This window comes from Balaenoptera ricei, chromosome 15, assembly GCF_028023285.1.
Source record: "Balaenoptera ricei isolate mBalRic1 chromosome 15, mBalRic1.hap2, whole genome shotgun sequence".
NCBI lineage: Eukaryota > Metazoa > Chordata > Mammalia > Artiodactyla > Balaenopteridae > Balaenoptera > Balaenoptera ricei.
In genome coordinates this window covers 14,955,148-14,980,949 of record NC_082653.1, presented here as the reverse complement: position 1 = coordinate 14,980,949, position 25,802 = coordinate 14,955,148, and the positions used below count along the sequence as shown (strand labels likewise).

Genomic DNA, 25,802 nt, shown 5'->3' with positions numbered 1-25,802 from the left:
TCATAGGGATGATTACTAAACACGAGCACTGCTCCTGGCTGGAAATACAATCCAGGAAACATGAATGAGCCAGAAAGGGGAGAAGACAACAGGGAGTTGGAGAGGGAGGGCTGCAACAATGAATAGGAGTTCAGTGTTTCAAGATGATAATGATACTACTAATAGCATTTATTATATGCTGACTCCGTGCCAGGCTCTGTTCTAAGCACTCTGCACACATTAATTTATTCTCACAACCCTGTGAGGTAAGTACTATCACTGTCGCCATTTTACAGATTAGGAAAGGAAGCAGAGTGGTTTGTCACCAGCAGTGAGTTTTCAAACTGAGCATGAGGAAAGCCAAACTACCACTGCCCTAAATTAGCTTTGACCCAACGCCGGCTATAATTGAGTTGTTTACAAAAGAGCTGTGGGCGCCAGAGTGCAGCCAGTCAGGGCAGGGATCAAGGGAGGACAAGATGGTATCTGAGCTGCGTCTTGGTATCTTGGAGATGGCATTTGAGCTGTGTTGAAGGATTTGCCAAGACTTTAAGAGGAAGAAGGGCATTCCAAGGAGAGAGAACAGCATGTGCAAAGGGTGGAGAGCTTCAAAGTGCACCCCACTTCCACAGCGAGAAGGATCGATTGCCCAGTGGGACTGGGACCTCTCGAGGGAAGGGGTAACTGTGGGAAGGAGGGGAAGGAATTTGGATTTGATTCTAGAAGCACTGGGGACCCTGGAAGCGCCAGGAGCCACCCAGCCCCTCGGCCAAGTTGCCACGCCTAGCGCCAGCTACAGATAGACCGTCGGTAAACTTCCGAGGGCATCGAGCGCCACCTCGGGCTCCCGCGACCCGGCGGCCTTCCGCGTCCCGCTGCGTTCGGACCCGAGGACGCTCGGGTGGCTCCAACCGGGGTGGCGCCCTGGACAGCGGCCCAACCAGGCGGCCCCCGACACCCGATCCATCCCGGTCCTCCCCTTACTCAGGCCACGCGCTTTGCAATGTTTCCTTTTATTCCTTCTAGACACATTCCCAGAAGGGGCCGCGCCTCCCTCCCGGGGCCGGGAGTGGGACCGGGCGGCGATGACGTCCCCACGCCCTAAGGACGCTCGGTCTCCGCGGAGGGGAGGGCCGACTTCTTACTGCACGCCCTCCATCATCTTCAGGAACTCTGCGGGGAAGGAGACGGAGAGGCGGTCAGGGGTCCCCTAGGGGCGAGCAGGTCTGGCCAGGCGCCAGCCTCGCAGAGGGGGTGCCTTGTCATTAGTAGATAAATTGCACAAAACCGCCCAGAAGTCCCCCCTACCCGTCCGCCCCGCCCCGCCCCGCCCCGCCTTCAAGGCTAGGGACTCCCGCGTGGGCGCCACGACCCCGGACTCTCGAGCCTGGTTCGGTCTTCCGCTCCTCGCGCCCCCCAGACCCTCACCGTCGAAGTCAATGCGGCCGTCGTTGTTCTTGTCACCGTCCTTCATCAGGGATTCGAGCTCCTCGTCCGTCACGTGCTCCCCGGAGGCCCGGAAAATCTCAGCCAGTTCCTCAGCATCGATGTAGCCGTCTGCGTTCCTTCAGGCGGAGGGCCAGGGCGGAGCTCAGGACGGGCAGGGGCGACCTGCCCGGGCCACGCCGGACGCCCCCGCCTACATCCCCACCCCGAGAACCTTCGTGCCCTGCTGGCCAGACTCAGTCGGCTCGGCGCCTCGCTCGGCCCCCAGGCCCCCCATGCACCTGTCAAAGATGCGGAAACACTCAGCCAGCTCCTCCTCAGTCTTCCCCTTGGCATCCTCTTTCATCTGGCGCACCATCATGACCAAGAACTCCTCGAAGTCGATGGTGCCGCTGCCTGAGGGAAGCAGATGGTGAGTGAGCCTGAGCCCCGGCTGCCAGCTCCTCCACCACCATCCCATCCCGCGGAGGGCCACCCGCTCACCGTCCTCATCCACCTCCTCGATGATGGTGTCCAGCTCCTCTTTGGTGGGTGTCTGGCCCAGCATCCTCATCACCGTGCCCAACTCCTTGACGCTGATGTCCCCGCCACCATCAGCGTCAAACATGTCGAAGGCGGCCTTGAACTCTGCCAGGGCAAGGAGAGCCGAGGGCTGAGGTGAGCCTGGCTGGACCGTCAGCCTCACGTCCGCCCTCCCTGCCTGCCTAGACACCAAGCATTGCCCAGCACACAGCTACCCAGCGGCCAGCCCGCCCACCCCCACTCACCGGCGATCATCTCCTCGCTGAGGTAGGACCGGGCCTCAGCCTGCTGGTCCGTCTGCAGGAAACACAGACCATCAAAGAGCAGAAGGGGCAGCCCTGGAGCGCATTCCTGACTTAACCCCGTTCTTCTGCACCCCCATTTCTGTAAGTGCCCCTTAGTCCTCCGGAGAAACAGCTCCAGACTTGCCACCCCCCACCCCACTGCGTGCTCCCACAGCACCCAACCCCACTTTTGAAGAACTAGGGAGGGGAATTCCCTGGTGGTCCAGTGGTTAGGACTCTGTGCTTTCACTGCCGAAGGCCTGGGTTCAATCCCTGGTTGGGGAACTAAGATCCCACAAGCTGCGCAGCTCAGTCAAAAAAAAGAAAGAAAGAACTAGGGATTATGCCCTTCTTGCTTGTCAATCAGAGGTCAATTCAGGAACCCCCCAGTAATCTTGGGCAAGTCACTAAATGTCCCCTCATCCCCTCATCTCTTCTTAGCAGTTTTTCAGGGATGAGCTGAAATCAGGGGTGTGAGAAGGCCTTGTAAAGTGCCAGAACGATTCCAACATCATTTTCCAGTTTTCCCTGCCTCTTCGCAATGTCTGGTACTTTAACAGGTGCTCAATAAATGTTTGTTGTCAAATAAATGATAATGCAAGGCAAAGTTACTGAGCACCGACCAAGTGTCAGGCCATAGACCGGGCACTGGGACCCCCAAGAAGTCAGACACATCATCCCTCCCTCCAAGAACTTGCAGAGACAGAGATTGTAAACTTCCTGGCGACGATTCAGTCATTGGAGTAAATGCCACTCCTGCTGGGCGGAGTATGATGTGGGCCTTGTGCAGGTGATGGTAAGATGGCTCTAAGGAGTTTCCACCACGTCCAAGCCCAGCCAGCTAGCTAGGGGACTTTGGACTGAGGCTGGCAACGAAGAAGGGCTGAGGCGTCCAAGGAGCTCTTCAGCTGGCTGGCTGCTGGCTGTCCTCCTTGTCTCCCTCCTCCTCCCCTCCCCCCCTCCCCTCCTCCTTGCCTGTGCCAAAAGGGCAGGTTATTTTTAGTCAGGAACGGGCAACAGCAGCTGTCGTCCAGGGTCTAGTTACTCCTTGAAGTGAAGTGGGGAGGGCGATCTCAGATCTCAGAGGAAAAGGACGGCCTCAAATCATAACCCCTCTCTGGGAGGCTGACATCTCTCTAACTCTGCTCTGTCATCTTCGGCCCCTTCTCATCCCCTTGGAGCTCTTGGGGTCCTGCCGCTGAACTGGTCTGAGGCCCTGCACGCTTCCCATCTTCCAGAGGAGGTTTCCTTCTCTCAAGGCTTCCAGCCCACCCCCACTGCTCACTGGCTTGCTGGGTGACTCCCTCTCCACCACGAGGGTCCCCCTCTCCACCATCAGGGTGACAAGCTAAGACCCACTCACAGTTCTCTGACCGACATGGCTAGAAGCCTCAGAAGGTCTCAGGGAACCGGCAAGCCTGGAGGCTCAACCCCTGGAACGTCCCAACTCTCCCCTTCCAAGACAAGTCCGAGGCCTTCTTCCCAACCTTCCTCCCAGACACCAGGGTTCCAGGAGCTTTCATATTCCACCTTCAGACATCCAAGTTACTGCCCCACAGAGCACCCAGATCTGGCCTGAAAGATGCCCAGAAGTGCTCCTGCAAGTAAAAGGATGAAGTCCCTTCTCATCCTTACCATGGTTGCGTGTCACCAGGACTCCTCTGCTGCAGGTCACCTCCTCTGTACTCCACCACCCAAAGATGCCCTGGCCCTCTGTAGCCCCTAGGATTTGTAGGGGCACCCTCTCCTCCCACTTCCCTGCTCCCCAGGACCAGATGCCCTGGCCAATCAGATCCTGGGGTCAGCGAGCACCCCCCTCCCAGAGTCCTAGCCCATTACCTAATTTAGCCAAGGGCCCTTGCAGAGAAATTTAAGCCTCCGAGCAGGTGGCAGGCCTTGACGTCCTAGATTCTTGTGAGGAGAACCCGCCCTGCTCCACCGCCTTAGTGAGCGCCCCCTCAGGAAGCATACTTGCTCCAAGATGGGTGAGGATGATTAGGATAGAGAAAAGTGAGGCAGCATGGCGGAATGCAAGAGCACAAGCCTTGACGTCCAAAGCCCAGGATCCAATTCCTGTCTCTACAAGCTGTGCACACTTGAGCAGGTGGCGATGCCACTCTGAGCTTCAGTTTCCTTATCTGTGAGATGGGGAGAGTCATAACCTCCCTCACAGAGAAACCATGGTAAACGGGAGCCCAGGTATATGTCCCCAAGCTTGTGCCAACTACATAGGGTCAGTGCTTGGCAAGTGGAATGTTTTGTCTTTGAATCAGGGTAAGGGGCGGGGGATAGGAGGAGGGGAAAGTGACAGCCACAGTTATTGAACCTCTGTGACTGGCCACACACTGTGCTAAGCATTTTAACCACATGATCTCATCCAGTACTCATCCTGTGAGGTAGCAACTATGATTATTCCCTTTTCACCGGGGAGCTTTGTAAATCATAAAGGTCTATAGTCATGTTGGGGATTCTTATTCATACTGACTGAGGGGAAGTTGGGGCAGACTGTCCTCAGGGGACCCGTCTAGAAGGAGAAATGTATAGAGGGGTCCAGGAAACAGGGTGTGCACTTGGAGGAGAAAGAAACATTGAAAGAAGATTCTTCTTTCAAGCTTATTTTCTCCAGGGAAAGGGTTTAGGGGATTCACTTTTTTGGGGGGAAGGGGGACCGGGGGAAGTTTCTCTAAGTAGATGAAGGGGCAGCTGGCCCCTTGCTAGAGCTTGAGGAAGAAGTCTGGAGGAGCTCAGCTGACCATCTGGAGAGTGAAGGAGTGGGCAGATCAAGTCAAGTCCGAGGCGAGCCCACCCTGAGAACGTACAGGGTCCACACGAGGTGTTGCGGGGGATAGACAACATTTATGGACGGTAGCTAAGTCAACAAAAAGAGCACGGAGATGACTGAACACAGGGTCTGGGGCTAGTGAAAGGGGGCTGGCCACCAAGGAATTCAGATGGACAGTGGCAGCTGGGCCGCCCTCTTGCCCTATACATAGATATTCCCAAGGAAATCTCAGTGGAGCCAGGCCAGGCTAAATAAGGCCTCCCCCAGCCAGGCACAGGGCCAAGGGGCCATGCTCCCCAGGGGATGCCAATTTGGATACAGACATTGGAACCACTTGATCCCTTTGGAACAGAGAGTGTGGAACTTACAGCAATCCTTTGTTCATTAATTTGTTCTTTCATTTATTCAGAGAAATAGATAAGGTCGAAACTCAGTGTGGCCAAGCAAGGTCCCACTCACCCTCCTGTTCTCATCCCCTTTCCTCTCCCACCTTGCATGCCGCTCTGCTTTCTTCAGACTAAAATAAAGCTCCAACCACCACCCTTTAAAGTTCCCGGGCCCTTGCACATGCTGGGTTTTTTCTGCCAGAAACTCCCATCTTCCCCTTGTTCACCTGCCTACTTCCCTATCCTCTTTCTCGGCTTTAACAATACTTCCTCCAGGATCCTTCCTCCCCTGTACCCAGGCCAAAGGAGTCCAAGGTGGTCTCCAGTATTTTCCTCAGTCATAGCACTGAACACGCCATGGGATCACGACCTGTTCTAAGTTCCACGGACCAGAGACTGTTACCTGCCTGCCAGTGCATTCCCCAGCACCCAGCACTTGGCACTTAGCAAGTGTTCAAAAAATAATATGATCTTTGGAAGAATAAGTGAACGGAATGACATCTGGTTCAATATAAGGAGGACCTTTCTAACAGTGGTGGTTGAATAGTAATGGGACCGGGCAGCCTCAGAAGATAATGAGCCTCCTGTTACTGAATGTATGCAAACAGGAGTTTGATGACCATCTCTCAGGGAGGCTGTGGGGAGAGATCCATACAGAGCCTAAGAGTAGTGGAGAATATAAGACCTCAAAAGATCTCCTAGTTCTGGCCCTGTGTGTATGGCCCAGGGTAACTTTCCTTCACTGAGCTTCAGACTACCCATCTGTAAAATGGAGGTGCTAGACCAGATTTCGGAGCAACCCTCCTCCAGACCCTCATGGCTCTGACAACCCGTGGTTTTGTGAGCACCTGCTATGTACCCAGACTTGTGAGGCATTTGCCAAAGTACAGGTTAAGATTCAGCCAATGTTTGGTGAATGGGTGAGTGGTGAATGAGTGAACAAATGAGGTGTGTCTTTGTTGCCCCAACACCCTGCTGGGAAGCTGAATGAAGAGTCATTAAAGCTTTGAGATTACACAGACTTGGCCTTAAATCCCAGCTCCCCTATTTCCTAGCTGTGGACTTTGGGAAAGTCTATTTGCCTCAGTTTCTTCATCTTGAAAATGGACCATTCTTGTCCACTCACAGCCTCCTCCCCAGGATGTTGTGAGGGTGAGATGTGACCCCTTGTAAAGTGCCTAGAACAGGATGGAGGATACAGTGGAACTTCAAGAAATGAGAGCCCTGCCCCTTCTGCACAGAGGGAGGGCAGGGAGTATGTGTTCCATTCAAAGCTATTCCCACACCGCTCTCTCCTGTGCCATTCAAAAAGGGGAGGAGCTACCATCAGAGAGACTTTACTTGTTTGATTGTATAACTAGCAATATCTGCCCTGCTAGGGACTGATAGCTAGGCCTTTTGACGGGAAAGGACAATTAAATTCTTGACCTACTGCTGCCCTCTGGATTAAAAAATAAAAACACAGCTCACTAGGGGAGTTGCTGAGATTACCAGGCCTGCAGCGTGAGAAAAGAACAGGATGTGGAACTCAGGAGACCTGGGCTGCAGGGCCCTACACTCAGAAACCTCTGGCAAGCCGTATGACTTGGGGAAAGTAACTCAGCCTCTCTGGGTCTCAGTTTCCCCCGTTTGCCTATGTCCTATGTGTGAGGCAGGCTCAAATGAGATTGTAAAAGCTTGTGAACACTGTAGAAACAATAATCATTGTATAACTTACTATCCTCTTAGTCCCTCCTCTGTGCAAAATTCGTACTTAAATTCGTATTGTTCCTGTTTTACATATGAGAAAACCTAGGCTACTCGAGGTCAGAGGTCAGATTTCATCCCAGATCACTCGGCTTCTCTTGGCCTCGGTTTCCTCACAGGAGAGATGGGCTCCCTACTGCCGCGTAATGACTCTGGAAAGTTAGAGTGCTGGGGATAGATTGGGGCCAGCCTGGGTCTCCGGAGGGTTGGGAGGATTCAAGGAGGGTGTAGGCCCCTCCGGATTGGGGACGATCCCTTAGGGGGCCGGGGGCTTGCCCAGGCCTACCCAGGATTCCCAAATCCCTCCTGGAGCGAAGGGCCCGGGACTCCCGGGCGGCTCAGGGAGCAGGCGGGGCCGGAGGCGGGGCGGCGGCAGGAAGGGGCCGGAGCGGCCTGGGCCCGGCGGAACCCGGCGGAGCCCGGTTGCCCTTGGCCAGGCACCGCGGGCTGCACGAGAACCCCGGGGAGCGGGGCGCCCCAGAGTGCACCTCGAGGCGCAGGAGGCAGACCCGCACCAGGGGGCGAAAGAGGCGCCGGGAGAGTCGCGGGACCCTCCACAGGCAAGGGCGGGGCCTCCGCGGCGCCCCTCCCACCCCCAATCCCGGCCCCGCCCCGCCCCCGCCCCGCACTTGGCTGGGGTCCGCCTCCCTCCCCAGCCCGGGACCCAGCGTCGCGAGCTCCCCCCGGGGTGCCATGGCCTCGCGGCTCCTGCACCGGCTGCGGCACGCCCTGACCGGCGACGGCCCCGGGGAGGCAGCGGCCGGCCCCGAGGCCGAGCAGTTCCCGGAGAGCTCGGAACTGGAGGACGACGACGCCGAGGGCCTGTCGTCCCGCCTCAGCGGCACCCTGAGCTTCACCAGTGCCGAGGACGACGAGGACCAGGACGACGAGGACGACGAGGAGGCTGACCCCGACCCGCTGCCCGATGGGGACCGGGAGGCGGGAGAAGACGCAGGCGAGTGCGGGAGGATGGAGGCGGGAACCCTGGGACTCGATTAGGCCTCCACCCCAGCCGCGTTCCCGAGCTGATCCAGCCGAAACGCAGACACTTCTTTAAGTGCCCCAGCCACCTCTTGGCTGTGTGACCTTGCGAGAGTCACAACACCTGTCTCAGCCAAGTTCCCTTGTGTCAAATAGGGGAAATCACTCCCATCCCGGGTTGTTTAGGGCATGATATGTACAGGGGCTGGGATACAAATGGTAGTAATGTGCTAGCAATGTTTTGGGGGTGGAGATATTTATTTAACATCTACTGTCTGCCGGGCAGGTGTTTGGCCCCAGGCCCCCTCTCTGGCCCTCCGTTTCCATTTATGTCAAATGGGGATAAATCCTTTGTCATTCGTTGGGAGGATGAATGAGGTCAGGGCACGTAATTTATGTGGAACCTGGCCCCAGGCCCATCCTGTGCTCATGCAGAACGGAGTCCCCCACCTGATGGGCAGCGGGGCAGTCAGCTCCTGACACGGCAGTTGCAAGATTTCTGGAAGAAGTCCCGGAACACCCTGGTACCCCAGCGGCTGCTCTTTGAGGTGACCAGCGCCAACGTGGTCAAGGACCCGCCCTCCAAGTACGTGGTGAGTGAGGGTCCAGGAATCCCTGGGCTGTGAGTCTAGAAGTCTGGCTAAGAGAAAGTAGGGAAAACGCCAGCTTCCTGGGGGATCTGGCTGTGTAGTTATAAATGGCTGCCCCATTTTACAGATGGGGAAACTGAAGCCAGAAAGGGGATGTAGCTTGAGCAAATCCTCAGGCAAATGACTTAAAACTTTTTTGAGGGACTATGGACCTATCGAGTCCTGATTCTGAGACTAAGAACTAGTGTGCGTGTCCCCTGCTCCCTGGGTTTTGCAAATCGTCGCCAGATGCAAGATACACAAGGAAGAATATTATCTGAGTCAGACTTGAGATCCAAGTTGCATTGGTTAGTGGTTAGAAAAATGGGTTTTGGATCCCAGTTACTACCAGTCGTTTGACTTTGGGTGAATTGTGAAACTTTGACGACCCTGTTTCCTCATCTGAACAAGGGGATAATGCCCAGAATTGTCGCAGAAATCAAATGAGACAGTGCATAGAAAGCCCTTAGCGTTGCGCCTGGCATCATGAAGTGCTCGATAAAATGGTAGTTCTATTATTATTACTTAACTTTGGGTTGAAAATGTCTGGCCTCTAGGGCCTGTTGTAGCCTCTTTACAACCCAGGAAACTCAGTTCTCCAGCACCCACACCTGTACAGAATAAGCTTGTCCTAAGGACTGGATTTATGGGATGGGTAGGGTTGGGGTGAAGATCAGTGCGGGGAGGAGGCCCTGATTTCCTGGCTGTGGAAAGGAGAAACACATGGTGAATTCGGTGGTCCCGGTCCTGAAACCCAGCCTGACCTGGCTGGTCGTGGCGGCAGCAGCTCCCTGCCTCTCACTTCCCTCCTCTTCACCACCCTCCTCCATTTCTGACTCAGCAGGAAGGGGGCCTGGAGCCCTGTCCCACATCTGGGCTTCTCCACCCCTCTCTGCAGCTCTTAGTGAAAAAAGGGCCACGCCCATGGGGTGACTGCTCCCATTTGAGCAGGGATTGACTCCGATGATCAGATCTTAAGTGGCAAAAGTCCTGGCTGGGGGTCATGCACAGGAAGGGGGCGCCAAGGATCAGTTATCTAGGAGCAGCTGGGAGACAAGGAAGTATGCGGGCAACTCTGGGAAGAGAATGACAAGATAGAGCCAAGTTTGGCCTGGCCCAGGTCTGGGGAAACGAATCTTCTCTTTGTTCAATGGGGACCCTAAATCCTGCTTTAACATCTCCTGGGGGTTAAGAGCACAGGCTTTGGAATTAGGTCGGCCTGGGTTTGAGTCCCAGCTGGGCCATTTATCGGCTGTGTGACTTAAGGGAGGTCTTTGAGCCCTTTGCCCGCTCCTGGGACCTGCTTCCTAGCTGTCAAACGGAGGTAAGGATGGCTTCCTGGCAGTGCTGTTGTGATGACAAAATAGTAGATGTGAAGTGCTAGGCACAGCACGTGGCGCAGGGTAGGTGCTCAGTTAATGGAGTGACTCTCATTACCTATCTCAGTGGGACAGTATAAGGATCAGATAATGGATCTAAAATGGGTTTTTGTCCAGAAATTACAAATGAAAATAAAAGCTAGATGAGCGTAAGGGGTCACTATAGACCAGTGCTCCCTGAAATGTGTTCAGCAGAAAACTGGTTCCCTGGAATATCAATAACTGTTCTTTAAAAAAAAAAAAGTTTTTACAGTCAATATGCAATATGTTTTGGGAATGCAGAGTTGAACAAGAGTAAAATAAGTTTCTTTATTGTTAAACTGTTTAATCCTGAATATTAATGTACACTGTGAATCTTCAAGGGAAGGATAGAGCAGGCAAACCTAACTGACCAGGGGTGGCTAGGATATTGGCAGTTTCACAGAACAAATTCGAGAGAAAAATCTCGGTTTGGTGTTAGTATGCTTTCAACATTGAAAGCTTGCTAATCCCCCCTTTAGACCTGTTAGCTCAGCATGATTACAGATTAATCCATATTTGGGTCCTCGGACCTGGGGGGAAGCTTAGTGGTCATCTCGTTCAGTGTTTCCCAGACCTCCAGCACCCTCACAATTCTTGTCCTATCTAAATGCTACTTGTACCATTCTGTGCTTCACGTTTCTCTTCAAATAAACCTATTTTTTAAAAATAAGTTTAAAAGACAACTTTATAGCACAACTGTATATGGAAAGGCTCACTTGCCATAAAGAGAAGATAACCATAAAAATAAAAGCAGTGAAAGTGTCATTAAGCCCTGCCTGGATGCTGCCGCCTGAAGAAGGCCCTGACCTGAGAGCCTCTTTCTGGCTCTTTTCTAAAAATGGAGATGAAAAGGGCTTTTTTAAACCAAACTGAGAGCTTCTCAATGTGCAGTCAGGTTCACAGAGAATTAGTGGGGGCATCACCTCCTGCCTCTGATTCAGTGTTATTTACTCCAGTGCATACCCCCTAAACCACCCAGGTGCCAACGTTTGCACACGTCCCACACTTAAGTAAACAGTGAGCTGGGCCAGAGCTCCATTCACTAGAGTCAGAAGTGGACCCAAGAAGGGGACTGCCCTGCCTGACATCACATAGTGAGGGAGCACCTGACCTGAGGTTAGAACTTGGGTCCCAGTGCACTTTTCACACTGGTCGCTACTGGGGCTGTCTGAAGACCTGTGTTCTGGGTCTGGATTGGAGTAACCTGGCCAGGGATGTGGGGCTATGTATCCAGAGTGGAACGAAGCTCCAAGCTGATCCTAAAGGTTGGCTCTAGAGGCCCAAGAGATGGGCCTGGGTTTCGGCCCTCGGCTGGTTTTCCAGAGGGGCTGTCAGAAGAGCTCACTGCCCTATGGGAAGGGAGTACTCCCTAGGAGGGGCAGAGGGGGCGGCTGGACCAGGCGCTGAAGCTCATCTCTGTCTTTTTCTCCCCATGCTGCCTTGGGCCTGGGTCATTTCAGATGAGCCTCAGGTAAGATGGGACTGGGCTCTGCAGCAGCCTCGGGGGTGAAGGGAAGAGGTGGGGGAAGAGGGCTGGAAGTGAGAGGGAAGGGTCCCGGGGGCGCCTTGCACCTGCCCTGACCCCCACCCTCCCCCGCAGCTCTACACCCTCGCCGTGATGGGCCCGGGGCCACCGGGTCGCCAGCCAGCCCAGATCTCCCGCCGATACTCGGACTTTGAACGGTTGCACCGAAACCTGCAGCGGCAGTTCCGGGGCCCCATGGCTGCCATCTCCTTCCCCCGCAAGCGCCTGCGCCGGAACTTTACCGCAGAGACCATCGCCCGCCGCAGCCGGGCCTTCGAGCAGTTTTTGGGCCACCTCCAGGCAGTGCCTGAGCTGCGCCAGGCCCCGGACCTGCAGGACTTCTTTGTGCTGCCGGAGCTGCGGCGGGCGCAGAGCCTCACCTGCACTGGCCTCTACCGCGAGGCCCTGGCGCTCTGGGCCAACGCCTGGCAGCTGCAGGCCCAGCTGGGTGTCCCCTCAGGCCCAGACCGCCCTCTGCTGACCCTGGCAGGGCTGGCTGTGTGCCACCAGGAGCTGGAGGACCCTGGGGAGGCCCGGGCATGCTGTGAGAAGGCCCTACAGCTGCTGGGGGACAAGAGCCCTCACCCTTTCCTGGCCCCCTTTCTGGAGGCCCACGTGCGGCTCTCCTGGCACCTGGGCCTAGACAAACACCAATCAGAGGCCCAGCTCCAGGCCCTGCAAGAGGCAGGCCTGACGCCCACGCCACCCCCCAGTCTCAAAGAACTACTCATCAAGGAGGTGCTGGACTAACCACACCTAGACTTAAGGCCACTGTGGGGAGAGGCACTGCCCCAGGATGGGAAGTGGGGTAGGGGCGGATGAGGACACGGACAGCAGTTGGGAGGCGACCAGGGGTGCTGGGAACCCCTAGAAGTTCCACAAAGGATTTGTAGCAGACTGAAGAAATGTGCTTCTTCTGTTGAGCTGGGCTCAGGACAAGCTTTGGCTAGGACGGTGCAGGGAGAAAGTCTGGTGCAGCCTCTCCAGCTTATGAATATCTGGGGGCTGTGCCCCAGGTCAGGGTCAATGGTCCCTTTTCCTTGGCCCTCCAAGCCAGCCTGGCTAAGGGCCAGGGACTCTGGCCCAGGAGTCCTGGGGTTGATGGCTGGAGGGAGGCCTGCAGTTCCGGCCCAGGAGTCCTGGCGTTGATGGCTGGAGGGAGGCCTGCAGTTCCGGCCCAGGGGGATTAAAAGGCCAGCAGCTCCACTGGTATAAGTCTCTTTATTCCATGTTCAGGACCAAAGGCCCAGCCCTGGATGGTAACTCCTGCCTCAGGAGTCGGGGGAGAAGGGAGATCCTTGAAGCCCCAGACCAAGCTGGTACCTCTGGCTACAGCTTGCTCTTTGAGTCCCGGGGCTTCACTCGGATCACGCCCTCCTGGGCACAGGACATAGCCAGGACCCCGTCCCGACGCCACAGCCGCCCATGAACTAGGCCCCGGGAGCCACCTGCGAAGATAAGGGAGAGAACGGCCTTCTGTTTCCTTCCACCCAGCCAAATGCCCTCCTTGGAAAACGTACAGCTCAGGTTGGGCCACCCCATGCCAGGGTACGCTCAGCGTTGTGGTCACTCCCAATCTCCAAGCACCCTTTTAGGAGCCTGTTATGCTTGGTCATAGGGCGTAACTCCTCCCATGGGAATCCCACTTGATGGTTTAAAAGCACTTTCAATTATCTGCTGGCTTCCTCAAAAAAATCCCAAGGGGAGACGTTCTGAGAACAGTCTGGTTCAGTAGCTCAGCGAACCAGATCTGCCCCACTTCTGGCCACCTGCGTGAGGAAACCCATCAGTTCCCTTTATAATAAATCAAACCAGGCCCTCCGGGCTGGTAATTCATTCAAACAAACAAACTAACAAAAACCCCACCTCCATCCCCTCAGGGACAAAGGGGCTCGGAGGACAGGACGTGGACAGGACGCCCTCCCCACGTGGAGATTCTCCCGTGCTAGCCCAGGGCCTTAGTCTGATATTTAGGAAGGGAGCTGCTGGTTTCTCTTATATGCAGAACAGCTCACTTAGGCCTCACCGTGACCAAGTGAAGCAGGCCTTGTCCCCTGTTCCAGGTGATGCCACTCAAGTCCAGAGAGGCTCAGGAACTTGGCCTTAAGGATCAGGCCAAACATGAACCCGAGAGTCCCAACTTCAAGGTGGTGGCCCCTTTATTGTGATGCTGTTGGTGCTGGAGAGCCCCCCCTTCCCTGAGTATAAAAAGTCCCTCAAGTTTTGTCCCTGTTTCACAAAGCAAGGCTTTTCTTTGTTTGAAATGCACTTCCTTGGAAAGGAACCCAGGGCTCTGAGACTAGGCACTGATGAACGAGTCTGGGTTTCTCTCAACACTATAAGGAGTATCCAAGCGGTGGGGCCCTTAGAGAATGCTGAGTGCCCTGACCCTCAACCAGGTTAATTGTCAGAATCACTTAGGGAGCTTTTTTTTTTTTTTTTAATTTTTTGGCCGCGCCATGCAGCATGCGGGATCTTAGTTCCCCGACCAGGGATCAAACCTGTGCCCCCTGCAGTGAAAGCACTGAGTCCTAACCACTGGACCGCCAGGGAAGTCCCGGGAGCTTCTTAAAAGTAGTTTCCTGGATCTCGTCCAAGACCTGCAGAGTCAGAATCTTGGGGATGGAATCGGAGAATGTTCCAAAAAAGCTCCCCCAAGTGGTGGTCTGATGGGCCACCAGCTTTGGATACCTCTGTTTTAATGCAACCCTATTTGTTTAGATGGGGAAAGAGGCTCAGAGAGGAGATGGGACTTGCCCAAAATCACACAGGGAATCTGAAGTGGTTCTGGGACTAGAACTGAGTCTCTGAGATAAACTGAATCATATTCCCAGCATGTTACCGAAATTAAGAGCTGAGGAGGTGTCCCATCCTCAGGCCTCACCCTGTCATTTTGAAGACAAGGATGCCACAGCCTAGGGAAGCAGAAGAGGAAGTGAGTGATCTGTGTGGTGCTCCATAGAAAGTGGGTGGGGGACAGCATCACCCAAGAAAGCAGGCTCCCTGCCCTCCCAGGGTCAGCACCCTCATCCCCCAGGGTCCCACACTCACCGGCCCAGGGACTCTCACACTCATAGAGCATCCAGTGGTCAGCTCGGAAAGGGGCGTGGAACCACATGGAGTGATCCAAGGAGACCATGAAGTGCACCTTGTGCTGCCACTGGTGGGGCAGCAGTGCTGTGCCCAGGAAGGCATAGTCCGAGATATAGGCTGCCACGCAGCAGTGCATCTTCATGTCGCCCTCCCCTGCAACAGATTCCGGCCCCATCAGCCCTGGGCTCCTGGGCTTTACAGCTCAGGACCTGCAGGGAGGTAGGGAGAAAGGGGCTGCCGTGCATAGGTGTGCAGACTGTTCACTGCCCAAGGGCACCTGGCCCAAGGTGTGTGTGTGTGATGGGGGAGAAGGGAGACAGGGATGGGAGGGGGGCAGGTCCAAGTGAGGATTGAAATCCAGTCTTCAGTCCCCAAGTCTCCCACCCTGGACCCCCAAAGTGTCTTCTTCCAATTTGCACAAAGGCACCTGATGCTTAGCAGGAGACCTGGGGAAGAATCTTGGCAAGGTGCCTTGCCTTCCCCAGAAGGGGCCAACATTAGGATTATAGTCACCTGCCCGTTCTCCCCATGCAAAGGGCTGAGCCAACCTCCCCATCATGCAGATAAGTAAACAGGCCCAGATGGGGAAGTAACATGCCCAAGGCCACAAAGGGCAAATGAGGTACAGGTCTAGGTCCCTGGAGAGCGTTTCCTTTCAGGCCATGGGGTCCTCTTACCAATGTAGCCCCGGGCTCGCACCCAGAACATCTGTTTGGGCTCCATGCTCTGCAGCTGGCTCAGAGTGGGTACGTTTACCAGCTTGATCTCAATGGGCACCTCCTGGGCAGCAATTCGGTTCAGCCCCACTCGGTACTTCTCTTGGAGGTTAGGGTCCCTGAAAGTAAAGGGGAGAGGGATGGGGAGACCCAGGGAGATGGGGACCCTGTCCTCTGAGCCGCCTCTTCTGACCCCCCTCATTCCTTCACAGGGACTCCTGACTTATCCCCAAAGCTCCCCTCCCCTCTGGCAGGCAAGATAGGATAGATTTGCATCCTTTCTTTGCCACTTAATGAGCCCTGTGGCCTGGTGCAAGTCAGTCATCGCTCAGCCTTTTTTCCCATCTGCAAAATGTGGATAATGACAGTCACCTACCTCATAGTAAATACTGTGGAGGAGACAAGATAAAGCATAGAAGCCAACACATCATCTAGTCATGCGGTGTACCCTGTGACAGGCCCCGTTCCAGGCATTTCACACACATGGACTCACCCGTCAACACCTCTGTGAGGTCCATGCTCTTATCACTGCCATCTGATAAGTGACATAAGCACAGAGGGTGCAGGTAGCCTGCTCAGGAAGTGGAGGGGCGCGGGATTCGGACCCAGCCAGTCTGGCTCCTCGGTTCACACTCTTAACCACTCCTCTATTCTAACACTCAGGAAACAGGCTGCCCTACTTGGACTGACTGACCTAACCCTGAGCAACTGGGGACACTGTGTTCCAGGGGGAGGAGCCCATTTCCAGGGAAGCCCCTTTGCCACAGTAAGGACCACCCCTTGTGCCCCTAGGCTCTTCCCCGGTATTTCCGTTTCCATCCCTATCCTTTCGAGCCCTGTCTGACAGAACCTTCTGTGATGATGGTATGGTCTGTAGCTGCACTGACCGCTGTGGCAGCCACGAGCCACATGTAGCTGTTGAGGGCTTGAAATGTGGCCAGTGCGACCGAGGACCAGAACTGAATTAATTCTATTTAACATTATTTAACTTAATACAGCCACCTGTGGTTAGCGGCTTCCTTATGGGACACGCAGCTCTAGATGCAGGGACCTTTAAGAACAATGTCCTCCTTTCATTTCTCAAACATTTTGGAGCTCTGACCGCATACCAGGCTCTATGCTTATTCCTCTCTGTCAAGAGTGATGTAACTACAATTCACTGAGCACTCACTGAGGGCCTTGTTATCTTGTGTAATCCTCACAGCAGCCTTATAAGGTAGAAATTCTGACTGGCACCATTTTACAACGGAGGACACAGGCTCAGAGTGGAAAAGCAACTTGCCAAACTCACACAGCTGGCAGGGACAGAGTCTAGATTTGAACCCAGGCTTTTCCTAGGTGCAGATGCACATCTGTTCCATCACCCCGGGCTGACAGCCCCGACTGCAGCACCACAAGGCAGCGGGGCTCTCCTTACGATAGAGCTGTGAAGTCTGAAGGGCAGAAACAGCCATTCCCATTTTTTAGATGAAGAAGCAGGGCTCTGAGAGGCTGGGGAGTTGAGCAAAGCTACACAGCAGGTGGGCACTAATAGAGGTGGAGCCCTGGCCCAAATCTATAACCAAGCTGGACCCTGTGGGTACCTCTGTCAAGTTTACGATTAACCTCCTTATCCGAACCTTTATTCCTTTTATTGTTCAAAACCTGTTCTCCTCAAGATTGAGGAGGGGAACTGCAACCAAGCAGGACCCTATGGGGCCTTCCTGGGACAGGCCCTTCCCCCATATCCTCTGCTTTACTCTCTGAAGTACCGAGATAACAGTATATGATGCACATTTCCCGAGTTGTTTTACAGGTGCTAACCACACCCCCCCAGCCAAATGAAAGATGTTAACTACTTGATGACCACGAGCACACAGCCCCAGGCCTCCTGGAGCCTAAGGACTAACAATGTTAACCCCTGTGACGCTGCCCTCTTACCTCACCATCAGCCAATCAGAGAATTGTGCATGAGTTGATCATGTACCCTGCGACCCTCCTCCTTTACCTTGCTTTTAAAAATGCTTTGCCAAGGGCTTCCCTGGTGGCGCAGTGGTTAAGAATCCATCTGCCAATGCAGGGGACATGGGTTCAATCCCTGGTTCAAGAAGATCCCACATGCTACGGAGCAACTAGGCCCGTATGCCACAACTATTGAGCCTGCGCTCTAGAGCCCTTCAGGGAGCTCGGGGGTTTTTTAGAGCATGAGCCACCCATCTCCTTGTATGGCCTTGGAATAAACCTTTCTCTGCTCCAAACTCCGATGTTTTGGTTGGTTTGGCCTCACTGTGCAAGTCGGGCACATGGACTCGCGATAACAAATCCACGTGACTCGTCCTGTGTCAGGACCCAGAGCTCTTTCTACCGCCCCAGCATTTTTCCAACTTTATTAGCTGTGATCTGAGTAAGAAACCTATTTTACCAGGTGACATTCAAAAGATTTAACATGCACTAAGGCAAAGGCAGCAGGGCCACAGCTCTGCGGCAGGGACCCTCACCCCTGGCAGGCATTAACTCCTAGGCTGCTGGACCATGGGTGACCCTGGAGGAGAAGGGGGACCACTCAGGGACTGGGGAGGTATTTACCAACAACTATAGAAGTATTTCAGTATTTAAACAGTAGGAAAGCTGTAACAGTACCTGAGCTGGCTGAATAGGAAGCCCTGCATTTCACACCATGATCCAACACCCACCCATGGGCACACATGCTCTCACACACAACTGAAACTAACGTTTCACAAAAGGATGCCTACCCTTACTACAGGCAATACACTCTAGTATCTTCTTTTCTAGTCTAGCTTCCCCGCGCCCCGGCCGTGCCTCATGGCCTGTGGGATCTTAGTTCCCCAACCAGGGGTCGAACCCGTGTCCCCTGCAGTAGAAGCACAGAACCCTAACCACTGGACTGCCAGGGAATTCCCTAGTCCAGCTTTTTAAAATGCTGGCTGAGATCAACTAAAGGACCCCGTGGCCTGCTAACAGGTGGCGACTGCAGTTTGAACACTGTCCTGGGACCTTGAGGTCTCTCACCTTAAATACTGGTTAATGAGGGCCTCACGGCCAAGCAGCTCTTCCGGCGGGGGCACGGTAGGCATGGAGAACTGGTGCTGCACAGGGCTGGGCTGGGCCTTCTGGAAGGAGACCTGGCAGATGAAGATGGGCCTGCCGTGTTGCACAGCCTTCACGGAGCGCACGGAGAAGCTCACCCCTGTTCGCGTCCGTTCCACCTGGTACAGCACCGGCACCTTCGGGTCCCCTGCAGCAGGCAAAGGGCACACAGCACACGGTGAGCCCAAGTGAGCCCCGTAGGCCCGCTGACCATCACCATGGCTGGACAGGCCCCTCTGTTGCTTGTTCTCCATTCCTTTTCTGCTTGGTAGCTACTGACTGAGGCCTGACGAAGCCCAGGTACCGGGGAGAGAATCCTAGACCCTGTCATTGGGATGCTCCCAGTGCAGGTGGAGATCCTCTCCGTCAACAGCACAGGACAGAAGGGACACTGCCAGATTCCCTGCATTCAAAGCCCGGCTCTGACACTCACCAGCTGTGTGACCTTGGGAAAGTCACTTAACTTCTTTGAACAGTTAACCCATCTGTGAAATGGGGATCATCATAGTGTTCATACCTCTCAGGATTTTAATGAGGATTAAATTAGTTCGGAGTTGTAAACTATTCAGAATAATATCTGGCACATACTAAGTGCTCTGTGTTTGTTCAATAAAATACTCTCAGCTTTTGTCTTGTTCCCTCTGTGACTGGGATCTTGTCATGAACCTGGTACCATTCTTCTAGATCAGGGGTCAGCAAATCTGGCCTGCTGCCTGTTTTGTTTTTGGTTTTCTTTTCTTTCTTTCTTTTTTTTTTTTTTTTTTTTGAGAACAAGCAAAGGTTATTTATTCAGAGTTTAGTGCATCAAGGGAGTCAGCCGCAATCACTTCCGCTTGGCAGAGACTCAAAGGCAGACGGAGGAGCGGGAAAGCTTTATAGTGAAAACAAAGGTTTCAGGTATGCCCTGCTTGGAGGCTGCTGGCATGGTGATAGGCAGGCTAACTAAAACCAGGGCAGCCTATGTAATTGGTGAGGGGTGCATGTTTGGCTTTCCCCAGTTAGTCCTAAGTTGGAAGCAGGGGCAAAAATTAGGGAAGCTCTCAGTTATTCATCAAGTCCTGGCCATTAGGGGCTGATCATTACAGGGACTATGGTTTGGCTTCCTGGACTGGCTGCTAGAAATGGTGGTCTGACTTCCTCCAAGCCTGACTTGTAGATAGTAGGTTGGCTTCCTGTGCTAGTTGCTACCAGTTGTGGCTCAGGGTTCTATTTTTATATATGGTTTGGCCATTGTCTGATATTCATTCTCCCAGGAAAAGCCTACTGTCAGTCCCTTCACCCTTAATGCAAATGGAAGTCACCTGACCCTTCTCCTTCGCTATCTGTGCTCACAAGGCAGGATAGGAGACACTGGCCCCAGCGTGAGGACTATTAACCCTCAATGAACAGGTCGAACAGGTCGGGGAGGGTTTTTAGAGAGTCTTCCTGGTGTCCCTGAAGTCCTTTAGTCTGAGTCAGACTGACCTTGGAGAACCCTGACATCTAGGTGGTAGGATGTCTTGGGGATGATTTTCAACTTTGAGATGAAAGAAGCAGGTCTAGAGAAGCACTGCTTCCTCCATCCCATCCAAATGGGGAGCCCGCCAGGCACTGGGGGCTCATTCAACAGCAATAAACACGCCTATGAAGCCCTGAAGCCCAGCGGGTTTGCTCAGGTCTGTTAGCCGGCAATGCCAAAGGGGCATTTTTAATCAGAAAGGGGGCTCCTCAAGGCCAAAGGCCTTTGAGAAGGGCTTCCCAAGAGTCCAGAAATGAGACAGCTACATAAGCAGTCTGACTTCAGGGGCTGGGAAGGAGGCCTCCCTTCCCTATCAATGAACTATTAAAAAAAAAAAAAGCTGTCATCCAATTCTTGGGCTGCAGCTAAAATTCAGTATTTTCAGTTACTAGTCATTTACCTTTCAGTGTGAATGAGTTCCAGACCTGTTCTTTAAAATTTGTATTGGAACAGAGCTGGTAGGCTCTGCAGTATATTGAAGGAAGCGAGATACAGTTATGGAGTGAGTGCATTAGTTATGTGGACCTGAAGCAGACAGCCAGATACTTCTCCAGCAAAGATGGGTTTCTTCAGGATCAGCAGAGAATTGCAATTCGGGGTCTGCAGCCACGGTAAGCCACACGCAAGTCCCCGTCCAGCAAGAGGAGAACGCTTTTACAGAGGGGAAAAGGGAGGGCTATAGTATAGTGCATTTGGGAGGGCCCTAGTAAACAAAGAGCCCATGGTTTTTCATTGGCTGAGTCCTTGCCAGAAAGAAGGAGTCTTTTTCCTGTCGGGCTCTGCTATTGTTACAGGGCATGAGCGATCCCCCCTCTGGTCTCCCAACTCTACTTAATGGAGGTTTCTGTTTATGAATATTTTTATTGTTGCTAAGGTATCTTTTCTCACATTGGTCTCACATTAACTATGCAAAGTGGGTCTTATCACCATTGTATAGATAGGGAAACTGATGCCGTAAATAACATTTTTTGGAATATAGCCAAGCCCATTTGTTTACATATTATCTGCTCTTGCTTTTGCCCACAAAACCTAAAATATTTACTCTGCCTTTACAGAATAATGTTTTTTGACTCCTGCTCAAGATTCTCCATGCTTTAAACCTATACCAAGTCAGATAACACCTGTATTACAGTCTTCTACCTATCTAGAGAAATACTTTTTTTTTTAATTTTATTTTTGGCTGCAGTGGGTCTTTGTTGCTGCGTGCGGGCTTTTCTCTAGTTGTGGTGAGCGGAGGCTACTCTTCATTGTGGTGTGCAGGCTTCTCATTGCAGTGGCTTCTCTTGTTGTGGAGCACGGGCTCTAGGCACACGGGCTTCAGTAGTTGTGGCTCACGGGCTCTAGAGCACAGGCTCAGTAGTTGTGGCACACGGGCTTAGTTGCTCCGCGGCATGTGGGATCTTCCCGGACCAGGGCTCGAACCCATGTCCCCTGAATTGGCAGGCGGATTCTCAACCACTGCGCCACCAGGGAAGCCCTGAGAAATACTTTTTTTAATCAAAAAACAAACAAACAAAAAACCCAAACTGACTAACATTCTATACTGGGCTTTTAGAAAGAGAATTGATATGATAAATGGCCAAGGACCAACACCTCCACCTCCCAGTATCTTTTAATTAAAAATATTAGCAACATTGTAAAGCAACTGTACTCCAATAAAAAAATTTTAAAATATATCTATATATCACTGGAGCACCATCATTGTTTATAAATCTTGATGTACCTGGTAGAGGGTCACATCACAAACTAATAAGAGAGCTTCCCTTTTTGCCTTGCTGGCAGGAAGCTTGGAACTAACTTTTGTATAAAACTGCAATGATATGCCTTAGCCTAGTATTTTGACACAATTATTTCCCCCAAATCTCGTTACTACTAGCCTCCTGGCCCTTGACTTTTATTTATTATTACTTTTGAAAATTTTGTCCCAGGGAATTCCTTGGCGGTCCAGTGGTTAGGACTCCACGCTTTCACTGCTGAGGGCACGAGTTCAATCCCTGGTCTGGGAACTAAGATCCCACAAGCCGTGCGGCCCGACCAAAAAATAAAAAAATTCAAAACTTAATATCCTTCTTAAAAAAATTTTTTTTGCCCCAAATGTTTTATTTTTTCCCATACTTAATTTTTTTGCAGACTATATTCCATTATAGGTTATTACAAGATATTGAATATAATTTTCTGTGCTACACAGTAAATCCTTGTTGCTTATCTACTTTATGTATAGTAGTTTGTATCTGTTAATCCCATACTCCTAATCTGCCTTGACTTTTATTTTATTTTAAAAATTAATTAATTGATTTATTTTTGGCCACACCACACGGCTTGCGGGATCTTAGTTCCCCGACCAGGGATCGAACCCAGACCCTCAGCAGTGAAAGCGTGGAGTCCTAACCACTGGAGTGCCAGGGAATTCTGACTTTTATTTTAATAGTTCTGTAATAGCTGCCAATTATTTTAAGCTGTCTTGCAGCCTTTCAAGAAGCAGATAGGGACACAAATAATTGGTGATTATTTTGAAATAGCAGTGTTGGCACGGTTCATTTCATGCTGCTCCTGGATGGAGAATTTCCAAGGAAGTGTATGTTTCCCCCAGAACCTGAGATGGGCTCTCCCATGGTTTGGAATTATTTCCCAAGAGGGAAAGAGAAAATCGCAGAAGGAGAACAAAGTGTAGAGCTTGGAGCCACACAAAGCAACTCAGGTTCAAATCCTGGCTTTGCCTACCTGAGCATTATGGGAGCTTCTTACATAACCTCTTTGGGTCCAAGGTTCCTTATACATAGAATAGTGGCAGGAATGCTGTTTACTTAAGAGGATTAAACAAGATAATGTACATAGCTGCATACTGTAACATGCAAATTTTAATTATTCCCATAAGTTCATCATCAAAAAGTAATGATAATTACCATTTATGGAAACCCCACATCATGCCAGGCCCTGCACTAGATACTTTACCTGCAAAGACTAAGAATTCTTTTCAGAAACCAGATGATGAAACTGATTCAGCGGGATCAGGTTATGCCCCCACCCCCCCAAAACGAAACAAAACTGTCTCACTGGGCTAGAAGGATTACAATATCAAAAGGCCAGCACTTTTGGAGTTTACAACCAAACTGAGGGAACAAAGGGCGCATCTGCTCGGGGCTCGCCCCAAGGTAAGTATTCAGATGCTTTATAGCAATGACTGTCATGGAAGTAAAGGAAGTAAAAGGATGGGGAGTGAGGGGCATGGGAACGTAGTATGAAAAGGTGTATTTACTATTAACTATTTTATACTTGTAAAATGAAGGCAGAAACCCATTGTCTTTTTTAATACAGATCACATATCATAAAGTTGCATAAGTTCTTCTCAGCTGATGGGACCATGCAGAAGACAGAGACTCTTAAAATTGGGAGCATCTGCCTAGGAGTGAGATTTTTATGTTTCTCAAAAGGGAGCATGGGTTTTAAAAGATTACTCTCTCCATTCGATCCCAGAGCTGTAAGCAGCTACAAAGATCTTGCTTGGCCCCGCCCCTTCTGCATTTTTCAGGTGGGATGAAGGAGGGATGGGGGAGGGTGGTTATATCTCACTCAAGGTCGCCTGGTGAATCAATGGCAAAGCTCCGACTAGACCCAAGGTCTCTTGTTTCCCAGGCTGGTCTCTTCTCCAAGTTAAGCTGCCTGCCTCAAACTCCCAGCAGAGGTTTCAGCACCCCTCTGAGGACCCAGCACAGGACTGGCACCAGAAGGTGTATGAAGAATAAAGAACAAAAGACCCACTGGGAACAGTTAAGCACCAAAGTCTTGTGCCACTGTGGGCTGGAAAACAAGTACCCGGTATCTCAGCAGGTATGGGGTCTAAGGCTCTTCCTGGCCCCAGGCCTTCTTCCTCTCTAGGCTTCCCTAAGGGCGATCAATTAACCCTCTCCCTCACCACCCCCCTCCCCTCCCCTTCCTCCTCCACCTCTCTCCCTTTCTCCTCAGTCTGCTCCCCAAGGCCAGAAAGAAGTGGCTGCTGGGCCACCAGTGCTGGGGTGGGTTAGGGAGGGGCTGGTTTACCTTTCCGAACAAAGTAACAGTGCAGGGAATGCACGTGGACATCTTCACTCACAGACTTGGCTGCAGCCACCAAAGCCTGGCCCACGATCTGACCCCCAAACAGCCGCTGGGTTGAGGGTACCCAGTAATGCCTTCCTCTGTGGGGAGAGGGGAAAAACAGGAAAGATTTGGGTGCTGGGCCATATCCCACAATCTTCAATGAGCCTCTAGTGCAGGATCTCTTAACCTGATTGGGGTTTGGGATCCTTTGAGAATCTGGTGGAAGCCTTTCCCCAGGCAAATATCCTAACACCACTCTACCTACAACTTCAAGGCCTTAAGGATGCCCCAGACTTCTGTGGACTTCAGTTAAGGATAATGAACCAATCCCCATATTTTGTACCATGAGAACAGGAATCAGAGAGGGAAACTGACTTGAGCAAGGTCACACACACACACAGCTCAACCATTGCCATCCTGAGCAGTATCCGGGTCTTTTGAGCCCAAGTCCAGTGTTTCTTCCATTGCCCATACCAGGGTAAGGCATAAGCCTCTCAAGCCCTTGAGTAGACCAAGATGAACCCCACAAGCTGCGGGGGGGGGGACTGCATTAAGGTCTGCCACTTACACCCCTCAACTTGACAGCCCAGTTCTTAAAAGAACTAGATTTAGAGCTTGAAGGGCCCTCAGACTTCAATTCTAACCCCTTCAGTGCACAGATGAGGAAACTGAGGCCCCAGAGGTGAAAAGTCTTGCCCATTGCATGAGCCCAGTGGAGGATTAAGAATTTAGGTCTCCAGCTTCCCACTGCCCAGCCCAGCATTTTTCATGTAATGCATTGCAAATAGCCCTCCAGGGAGTTATTTGTAATTGGTTTAAGTGGGGCTAAGTTAATACCTAAGATAGCTTCCAATAAGCCAGGAGGAGCCTTGGAAGTCCAAACTATTAAATCCCCAGTTACAGTCAAGAATTTAATCTGCATCAGGAAGGAAACTGGCTCAGGCCTCAGAATGAATAAAGAGCTACTAGACCCCACCTAGTGGTGGTGGCGATGCGGAATGTAAGAGGAAATTATAGTGACTATGAAGGAGCTGCGGATAAGTTTGTGCCCTTGGACAAATCACTGCCCTTTCTGGACTGGCTCTCCCTGGGACATGATTCCTCAGGGGAGGCTGCTGAGAAGGATACCTTGGGTCACCATTTTTTGCCTAGATTGCCAGGACCTCCCAGGGGTGGGACTGCACAGACCCCCGCGCCGAAGAGGAAGCCGGGGCAGCTTTGTCAGGCACAGGTTCCCTCCCAATCGCGGCACAGGCATCTCGCGCAGAGCCCATCCTCGTCCAGGGGGGTACGAGCAGGGGCAATGGGGTGGCAGCAGGCAAGATCAGGAGCCTCTGACCCAATGCGTGGGTGCGGGCCCGATGCGGCCGGCTACCTGAAGAGATCCTCGTCCAGCAGCTCGAGGTTGAGCACGCTGGTGACCAGGACGCTGCGGAGGTCCCTGGGTGGATCGCCGCCGCCCTGTTCGTCCTCTAGGGCCTGCGGGGACGACATGTAGCCCACTTGCTGCCGGCCCAGGACCCTGCGCTCGGGGGCACACGCGGAATCCCGGACAGAACGCGCAGCCTCCAGCAGAAGCTAAGTAACCGGAAGTCCCCCGCAAGCCCTGAGAAAGTGGGATGCAGGTTATGATTGGTCGGTGCTCCTGTCA

At 52.5% G+C, this 25,802-nt stretch overlaps 3 protein-coding genes across 3 annotated transcripts; 1 reads left to right on the top strand and 2 right to left on the bottom strand.

Annotated features, from left to right (window-relative positions):
- Positions 1-976: 976 nt before the first annotated feature.
- On the bottom strand, positions 977-3,977 carry TNNC2 (troponin C2, fast skeletal type). Its single transcript, XM_059897305.1, has 6 exons — positions 3,867-3,977; positions 2,193-2,244; positions 1,909-2,052; positions 1,707-1,821; positions 1,408-1,544; positions 977-1,152 (listed from the first exon to the last, which is right to left on the bottom strand). The coding sequence occupies exons 1-6, from the start codon at positions 3,867-3,869 to the stop codon at positions 1,121-1,123; spliced, it is 483 nt and encodes a 160-aa protein (XP_059753288.1). The 5' UTR covers positions 3,870-3,977; the 3' UTR covers positions 977-1,120.
- A 3,372-nt stretch (positions 3,978-7,349) lies between these two features.
- On the top strand, positions 7,350-12,886 carry SNX21 (sorting nexin family member 21). The gene is made up of 3 exons (XM_059898213.1): positions 7,350-8,100; positions 8,541-8,719; positions 11,756-12,886. Exons 1-3 carry the CDS (start codon positions 7,839-7,841, stop codon positions 12,428-12,430), a joined length of 1,116 nt encoding a protein of 371 aa, XP_059754196.1. The 5' UTR covers positions 7,350-7,838; the 3' UTR covers positions 12,431-12,886.
- On the bottom strand, positions 12,883-25,746 carry ACOT8 (acyl-CoA thioesterase 8). Its single transcript, XM_059898214.1, has 6 exons — positions 25,527-25,746; positions 24,113-24,249; positions 18,499-18,724; positions 15,451-15,608; positions 14,732-14,926; positions 12,883-13,128 (listed from the first exon to the last, which is right to left on the bottom strand). The coding sequence occupies exons 1-6, from the start codon at positions 25,643-25,645 to the stop codon at positions 13,010-13,012; spliced, it is 954 nt and encodes a 317-aa protein (XP_059754197.1). The 5' UTR covers positions 25,646-25,746; the 3' UTR covers positions 12,883-13,009.
- Positions 25,747-25,802: the final 56 nt, after the last annotated feature.